Raw genomic sequence first — 8,787 nt, 5'->3', positions numbered from 1 at the left:
AAAATTTGAAGCCGATATATGTGCTGCTCTGAGCTCCTGGTGCCTAAATATATACAACAAACATTATTATATTCTTATTTATTCCATTTTATATATTAAGGGACAAGAAGAACGACACTCGCACAATCAAGTAAAGGCAGCATTGTCTCCATTACACATATGAAGCGCATCACGGCGGACATATCAGCCGAAGAAGAGACCAGGCAGCACAGCGTTAAATCAGTGAGCCCTTGGCGCCATCTAGCGGGTAAATGTTACGCATGTACCAAATGAGCTTCTGCTTCAACGTGCTGTGCTTCACTGGCTGCTTTCTCCTGCTTGTCTGCCCACCTAGAAGTGCTTACCCCACTTATTTTCCGGCAGACATGGCGACAATAAAAGAAAGAGCCGCGGCGTTAAACCTTGCCGAAAAGTTGTGTGTGCGTCCTCGAGGTGAGTTAATCAAACACGCATTTCAAAGAGGTGTCCGTCATGGAGGCCCGTTCATGTGCCTGGTTATTTTCCTTTTGTCCTGGCCAACTACAATAAGCTAAACGCACAAAAAAAATCCGTAAAGTTGTTGTGGTCAACCCTCACTGATTTTAGGTAGTTAGTTAGTCAGTTAGTTAGTTAGGTGCTTCCCTAAGCACCCTTCTATGTGTCTTTATTTTCAACACTTCACAGGTCATCTGTAAAAATATGTCTCCTTTGATCGTCTCTGCGTCCTTGTCTTAGCTCATGGATCGTCCAGTAGACCAGCCCAGTCCTCTTCCACGTGGAGTGGCCTCATCTCCCACCTCAGGTCTTCTGTGACTGTGAAACGTCGTCGAGTTCATCTCAAGTCTCATGGCGACTGTTTCCTCGGCTCGGAGGCCGTTGATGTGGTGGCAGAGTACATCAGCTGTAACAAAGTCTTTGAGGGTGTGTGTGTGTGTGTGTGTGTGTGTGTGTGGGTGGGTGCTGGGCAGTGGATTTGACATATGGTAGTACATTTGGTAGCAAATTTTATATCAAATAATTGGGTGGATTTTCAATTTGAGGGTTCCATTTCACCCATGCCATCTTCTCATCACTGTGTTTTTTTTATTTGTATTATTCACAAACTAAAAGACATTCAACAAATTTCCCATTTCCACTTTTTTCTGCTTGGTAACAATTTAAGGTGCCAACGTGCTGCGGGACAAAGTGGCGTGCGTGTGCCAGGCCCTGTTGGACTGCAATGTGTTTGAGGCGGTGGGCACCAGAGTGTTCGGCAAAGTCAAGAAGCAGGATGTGTTTCAGGACAGCAAGAGTGCTCTTTACAGGTCACACACACACACACCCAGGTGTAGTCCTAAAGCCACAGTCCAAAATGTCCATCAACAGTGGTGTTAATATGTTGTCCTTTTTTTCTTTTCCTACACACACAGATTTGTAGGCGTGTGTTCTCCTTCGGTCGATGAGTTGGAAAGAGGTGTGCTTGTGCAGGGGATCCAGAGACTGTTCTGCAGTGCACCTTCAGACAGGTACTAAGTCCAAATCCTTCATAGCATACACGGAGCACATCCTGGTATTTCCATCATACTGCTTTTGAAATACTATGTTTTTGGACATGCTTCATCTTTTACTGGCATACTAAGTAGTATGAGTATTGCAACAGTTCCAGTCTTTTAACAGAGCTTTTTTGATTCTACGCACTCTTCTTCCTTGTCAAAACCTGGCATCCACGTTACCCACAATGCAACTCAAGCACCATCAGTTGGAGATTTGTGTGTGTTATGCTAGTAGCGGCTAATGTAGCCTCAAGCAGAGATGAGGAGCGGCTACAGAGGTCTGATAAGCTCACTTCTTTCTAACTCCACACCTTCATATATTTTACTTATTTCATTTTCAAAGATGTGACATCACTCAAGGCAATTTATTTGACTTCACTCAAACCTTTTTTCACCTTTAACACACTTTGATGTGTGAAATCGAGTGTCCCTTTTTGAAGATAAAATTACAGGATAGGGATGTTTTGATTTTCAAGTGACTGGAATACCGGACGAATCAAAGTACTTCATCACATTGATGCAAAACCCCTGTGAGTCCAATGTTACAATTAAACAGTTCTGTTAAGAAAAAAACAAGATGCCCGAACTCGAGGCTTCAAATTCGTAATCCGCAAACTAACGGGTGACGACAAGGCGACTGCGTCGACTTCTTATAGTTGTAGTCTGTGACGAGCATCCTTAAAATGCCTCTCCGCATGTCACCTGCATGAGCTCTCAGCTGTCCCCGTTTTTTGCATTCCAGGCAGGAGGAGCAGACATGTCCCACCGGCCCACATGTTCAGATGTCCACCCCCGTCAGACTTGCTGAGACGTCCACAAAAGCCAACCAGCTGGACACTCCTGCCGCTGCCAGTCCGTCACTTGAGCCTCCGGCGGACAGCCTGAGTCCCAGCGGAGTGCAGACGGACACCGTTTTACCTCAATCGTGTAAGACTCTACACCGCCGCTGTTTTCATCTGTTGAAGCTCAACTCGGTTCTCTCCTAATGTTACACACTTACTCGTGGTCACAGGGCTTGGAGCCTCTCTCAGCATGCACTGGGGTCAAAGGTCATGAAAACACCCTGATCGGACACAAGTGCACCACAGAGATAGAAGAAAAATAAATACAGTCATAGTAGGAAAAGCACAGGTGAATTTAATAACATTAATGATGGCTGCATTCCACTTTGGGAGACCCTGGTATTGTGCGTACTTCTCCTTTAGAAAATAGCAATCTAAGATGATTGGCTTTGCAAGCTATATCAGGTTTCCCTCTTTACCTCCATTAACAGCTTTTGATTAAGTGTTTCATAAATACTTTGTATCTAACAGCAATTGCTGCCACATTTCATATTTTATTTTCCCCTCAGATAAATTAAATCCAGCGAAGACCCGACCACATTACTAGATATACTCATCCTCTCCCGGGGATGACTCTTTTCCTCACTCACCTTTTAAAGGTCATACTGTAGTTTGATTTGAAATTTAGGATAGTTTTTATTTCTAAAAAAGTCTTTGGTTTTCCTGGAATATAGAAATATACATATTTTTTATCTCTTTGTTATTATAAATATAATAACAACATGATTATTATTATTATTGTCATCATTATTATTGTTTTTATTATGTCTTGCTCCACTCCCCAGTGGTAGACCAGGTGTGGCAGGAGCAGACTCTGCTCAGGCTGTTAAACCTGGTGGAGCTCCCCCTGCTGGAAGGGGTGCTTCAGTGCAGCCAGGCTCCATACCCTCCTCCATCAAACCTCCTGGCTCACAGTAACCCGGACCTGATCTACAGCAGCAACCACCTGGACCGGCAGATCCTCAAAGTCTTCAGGGACTCTCAGTACGTTTTGGCTCCTCCCACTGCTTCCTCAGGTGGTTGCTATGAATGCAGGCTAGTGGTTTCCCCATTTCCAGTCTTTGTGCTAAGCTAATTGGCTTCATATTCAGGGTACAAACAGTATATATAGTGTATATAACCATATAGTGCCCTTTTAATGTAATGAAACCTGTTTTTGCTTATCATCTCGTATTCCTCCTTATCCGTCAGGGAGGACGAGTGGCTCAGTGCAGCTCTGGACTGTCTGGACTTCCTGCCTGATCAGCCAGTGGTGGAGCTGAGCAGGGAGCTGCCTCACTGTTTCCCACAAGATCAGGACAGCTGTGAACAAGTGCCAGCCAATAGCAGTTCACAAGACGGAGGCAAGTTTTCGGATAAGTATCGGAATAGGGGTGGCGGGGGTGGGTGGGTGGGTGGGTAGGTGGGGTTGGGTTGTCCCACAAAGGCTAGTGCCGCTACCTGATTGCATTTGGTGGCCTCACTGTTGACACGACCGCCACTGTCAAAAATATGCATTTCTGGCTTCAGTGCAGCCTCTGGGGTCCGTGTCCACCCCAGTCCACCACAGCAACGAGCGGCCTCATCTCTCCCCGAGTGGGCTGGCCCAGTGCAAGCTGCTGCTGTACGGGACCCTGGTGAATCACTACAGCCACACAGACAGACCTCCACTGCTGCCGCAGCAAATGACCGACGTCTACACGGCCATCACCAACCTGCTGGGTAAGAACTGGCTGTGCGTTCCAATCAGGTGCCAAGCTACCTTTCAGAAAAGTGGTGCCAATGCAGAAGTGCATTCTCTCTAATGGCCATCAGGGGGCGACTCCTCTGTTTGTATAGAAGTCTATGAGAAAATGACCCAACTCCTTGAACACTTGATTTATTCCCTCAGTAAACATGTGTTTATGGTCTCAATCTCTAGTTTCAAGTCTTCTACAATACAGCATGATGTTCATTTAGGAGATGATGGTCCATTTAGAGTGAAATAGACTATAAAGTAGAGTATGCTTTAGGGCGTGACTACCTTGTGATTGACAGGTCTCTACTGCTACGTGAGCTGTATACAGCGGCTCTACGTCCCTCCTCCACAGTCCAAAAATGGTCAAAACAGCCGTCCACAAACTGGGTGATGTCACGCCGACTACATCCACTTCCTGTATACAGTCTATGGTTCCAATACCCATACCACCATACTATTTAGGGTGCCAGAATTTGTTTTTGTTAATGCAGTATGCCAAAAATACCAGGATGTTCTTCTACATATTCTGACCCACAATCCTTTGCGCAACAGATGTATGAGCAAGAGGGTCAAAGTTCAAGGTCCCATGTGAGGTCAAAGTAGTACGTCCCAATTGAATGCATACTGCAGGCAACAGTACGAACTTTGTAAAGTGTTGCAGCGTGTACTGAGAGTAAAAAGAAAAACTATACGATTTTGTAATGTAGCTTAGGAAACCAAAGTTCCTCACAAGAAAGCTTGATTTTCTCACTTATTTAGATTCACGCTGTAAAAACAAACCAGGGATCGTGACTAAGCCTGTTTGTCATTCCCACACGTCCTGGAAAAACAATTTTCCAATCATTGAAAACGCATTGGGAAATTAGAGGAGAGAAAGTCAAATTTCCTGGAAAATCTTGTGTTGTCTTAGGAAAATGATTTCAACATTCTCCTATTTTACTTTAGCTGCGAATGACCTTCGAGGCTCGCTATCAGAGCTTCCCATTGCCATCTGAAAGGGATAAGTATGTTCAAGAGTGTTTTGAATAGGCTGCTCTCGTCATGTTGTGGACCCACAAAGAGGAACTTATTAGCGTCTGTCAGTCATACCAGCTAGATTGTCACTGAAAATCTCCCAGAAAAGAATCTCTAGAAAAGAGTGGGAACCCTGCTGTATCTCCACACTCCCTTAAATGTCAATAATCTGTATATCCCATCACATTTGCGCGTCTCCTGCCTTCCCCAGTGAACGCTAAACTGGCCGCGGCTCTCGAAGCGCTGCAGTTGTGCCTGAAGCTGCTGCCTCCTGGCTGCAGAGATGAGCTGCGCACGCTGCTCACGTTCATGGCTCTGGCAGCCGAGCCGCAAGGGATAAAACTGGACAAGGAGGTGAGAGCTGGTGACAGTTTTTAGACAGAGAAGTAAGACGCAGGTACCACCTGCGTTTTTTTTTTTTTTTTCCAGTAGTCTGACATTAACGATGTGCTGTTGAATGTGTAGATGGAGAACAGACAGGCGGTGAAGAGGTCTTTCTCCAGGGCAGTCCTCCACAGCAGGGTTCTTTCAAAGGACAAGGAGGACCTGATGGTGGTCTTCATGCTCAGCAACACAAAGGACATTTTTATGGTAAGGGAATGTCGGATTACATTCTTAGTGTCCTCTCCTCTGGCTTTTACCTCAACTCAAACAAGCCATGGGTTCCTTTTAAAGGTGAGAGTGAAGATGCACTATATATAAACAAAACGTAACTTTCTGCTAACATCCCCACAATGCAATGCATCACATTTAGATTTACTGCTCCCTGTAGCTCAAACTACAGAGTGTGTATTATACAGGGAGAGAAGTGAATAAGTGAACGAGGAAGTGATCTTGGTATGGGTTACTTCAGGTTAAATGTAGGCTAATAAAAGCACGACTCCTCTAATTGCAAACCAGAGTTTAGCTATCAAAAGGTCAATCAAGGATTTGCTTTATTGGTTTGTGGCTGCACATTAAAGTGTTTTGTTTGAGTTTTGATGTTCAGTGGTTTTGTAACTCATTGTTACATGAACAAATTGCTCAAATTGGGTTGCAAAATACAGTTTAGAAAATGCCGCCCCAAGACGTTCAAAGAGGGCTTCAGGGGAAAATGATAAGTGGGGATCTTGAATTGAAATTCCAATCATTTTTGTGAAGCGCAATTTCATCGGCGAACCGTTTTTCCTGCCATTGAATCATTTGCCACCCAGACTTTTTTCTCTGTGCTTTAGATACCGGGGTCCCTGCACAAAGGAGTGAGCGACAAGCTGGCCAGCCTGGCTCAGGGGAAGCAGCCCGATGTGACTGGTAAACGAGTGTTGCTCCAACACAGAACAGCGATTTAAAAACACCGTTCTGCTTTCTCAGGCGAATAGATGTTTAGGAAATCTTACCATCTCACTGGGTTGTATCTGTTGCTGTACAGCTTCACTCCCAACACAGATACCGATCCATTAAAACATACTTTTCACCATCAAGCTCTAATTCACCTTACGACCTGGAACAGTTGAGGGATTAACTAAAATTTCTCATCTGGCTCCAGTCAACCATCTGGGATTCAACACATTGCTGTGGCCATGTGTGTCCTCATCACATTACTAATGTGTATTGTATTATACCTCATACATTCCATGTTATTTCCACTGATAAAGGCACTGATATTTCTCATTTAATGCAATACCAGCCTGTGTCTAGTTACAGAAAACTGTGTTTCATATGATTTCTTACTTTTTCTGCAATCCCTGAAGCCCAGGAGCTCAGATTGCAATATTTTTCTTCTTCTGTTGTTGAATAATAAGATGCAGACTCTCACAGTTGCCTAAAGTTAAGAGCTGTGATCAATTTCTCACACATACTTTGAGAATCAGACGGTTTGATGTTAACTTTAAATTTGTCATGTTTATAGATTATCACATTACATTAACCTATTTTACATTTTTCGCATGTTGGCAAAATTTTGTCAGCAGCCCCAAACTGATGACACATTTTTAATAGAATATTGCCTGCAGCTGCTAATGAAGATGAATGGTCAACTTCCAAAATTCTGTTGCTGTTAAGATATTCCTTACTTGGAGCCCAGGTCCTTTAATTTTTATTTTTTTTTTTATAGACGGCTTTTATGTGACTTGCTGAACAGCAGCCACTGAGGTCACAAGGGACAAATGGTCAAATGTAATGTAACACTAATACAAGTAGAAAATACCGTCAGCCAACTGGTCAGACCACACTACATGTTACACCGTCTTGTTTAAAAGCTACACTAACCAATGTTTTTAGATTACAGCAGATCAAGCAACATGTTTGTAATGTGGAAGGGGTCGCGTGATGAACCCACAGAGAATCAACACGGGACTCTTCAGTTCTCCTCAGCTCATTGATTGGATTTTACGACCCCACAGCTTTATTGTTCCGGTTCACTCTCAATGCTCGTATTAATCTCAAATAAGTTCAGATGAAACTGCCCAACACCAATCTAACAAAAAAGCTATCAACTATAGCTGCTTTACAGAGTATTTAGCAGCCACATATTCCCCTTGGGAGTTGGTGGAGACCAACATTGCGCTAAAAAGGAAAACTGTATATTCACTCTACATATGCCAGGTGGCCAGAAACTCAACTTAAATGCTAATGTGGCTTCATTTCTGCTGGATTTGTTGGCGGGCATTAACGCTTTTCCCTTGACAACGTTGTGTTTGCGCTAATAACTGAATCTAATGTTCATGATTGCAGCAAACAAGTTAACATTTACTCTTAAGTCCCCCTTCCTGTTTACACTATGCTGTTTTTGTTTCTACTCTGTGCTTCAGGCTTTACGTTCTGTCAGCCGGTCTCCTGCGGGACTGACACTGACTCTACAAAGAAGAACACCAACCAGGAGCTGTGTGCTCTGCTGGGCACCATCCACCAGGACACCAAGATCTCTGCCAAGGAGAGAAAGCGCCTACTCAGACAGTTTTATCAAGCCCACCCAGAGATATTTAACCAGTACTTTGGTGAATCTGCTGCTGGTGTGCTGTAGTTTTGTGAAGACACAGGCATATAGAGACTCTCTCTCTCTCTCTCTTCCACTGTACGATTCACAAGCAGTTAGTGTTAAATTATGTCATATTGGTGACTAACAATACCTCCAGCATGCGATTACACCTGTATGTGTGTATTCAGTTTACTGTTTATCAAAGTAAATAAACTGTTGATGTACTTTTGGTCGTCTTTCTCTTTCACGGATACGAGAGTTAATGTGAAACAAAGAAATGGAAGAGAAGAGGGGAAGCCCATCACTGGGGGAAAAAAATGGCAGTCCCAAAAACGGTATTTAAGTATTCCATTTTTCCTCAGTCTGGTGTAGTGTATCATGTGTCCTGAGCTACATCACCCCAGTATTTGTGTATAAATGAATTAATGTGGCAAATTTTGAAAAATATGGATTGATGGACTTCCAGTGATGCACTCAACTGAATTTTAAAGCTATAAAGTCAGCTCACTCCAATCACGACCACCATTTAATTACTGCGGTCATGTGGTCCGTCATCCGCGGAAGCTCGGTCACGTCAGCCGGCACTTGAAATGTAATACTCGTCTATTCGAGGTGCTACGGTACGGGTGCTTGGATAGCCCAAAAAGCCCGGAAATAGACCTATTTCATAAATAATTTGCCCAATTTGTTAAAAAATGTCATTTTGTGCATTATATGAAATCCAACAATAAAAAAAATCTGAAATTA

General features: G+C 43.6%; 1 protein-coding gene across 2 annotated transcripts; it reads left to right on the top strand.

Annotated features, from left to right (window-relative positions):
- Positions 1–193: 193 nt before the first annotated feature.
- Positions 194–8,265, top strand: LOC116398916 (DEP domain-containing protein 7-like). Of its 2 annotated transcripts, XM_031875665.1 has the most exons (13): positions 194–247; positions 335–432; positions 715–900; positions 1,142–1,283; positions 1,389–1,484; positions 2,254–2,438; positions 3,139–3,337; positions 3,545–3,696; positions 3,863–4,054; positions 5,296–5,438; positions 5,550–5,675; positions 6,299–6,374; positions 7,874–8,265. In XM_031875665.1, the coding sequence occupies exons 2-13, from the start codon at positions 366–368 to the stop codon at positions 8,083–8,085; spliced, it is 1,776 nt and encodes a 591-aa protein (XP_031731525.1). In that variant the 5' UTR covers positions 194–247; positions 335–365; the 3' UTR covers positions 8,086–8,265. The 2 variants fall into 2 exon arrangements, with proteins under 2 accessions (XP_031731525.1, XP_031731524.1); XM_031875664.1 differs by lacking the exon at positions 194–247 and having other exon boundaries at positions 266–432.
- The last annotated feature ends 522 nt before the right edge of the window (positions 8,266–8,787 follow it).

This window comes from Anarrhichthys ocellatus, unplaced genomic scaffold, assembly GCF_004355925.1.
Source record: "Anarrhichthys ocellatus isolate YVR2014 unplaced genomic scaffold, GSC_Weel_1.0 scaffold93, whole genome shotgun sequence".
Taxonomy (NCBI): Eukaryota; Metazoa; Chordata; class Actinopteri; order Perciformes; family Anarhichadidae; genus Anarrhichthys; species Anarrhichthys ocellatus.
Note: the sequence above shows the minus strand (reverse complement) of the source record. Positions and strands in the feature narration are given on the sequence as shown.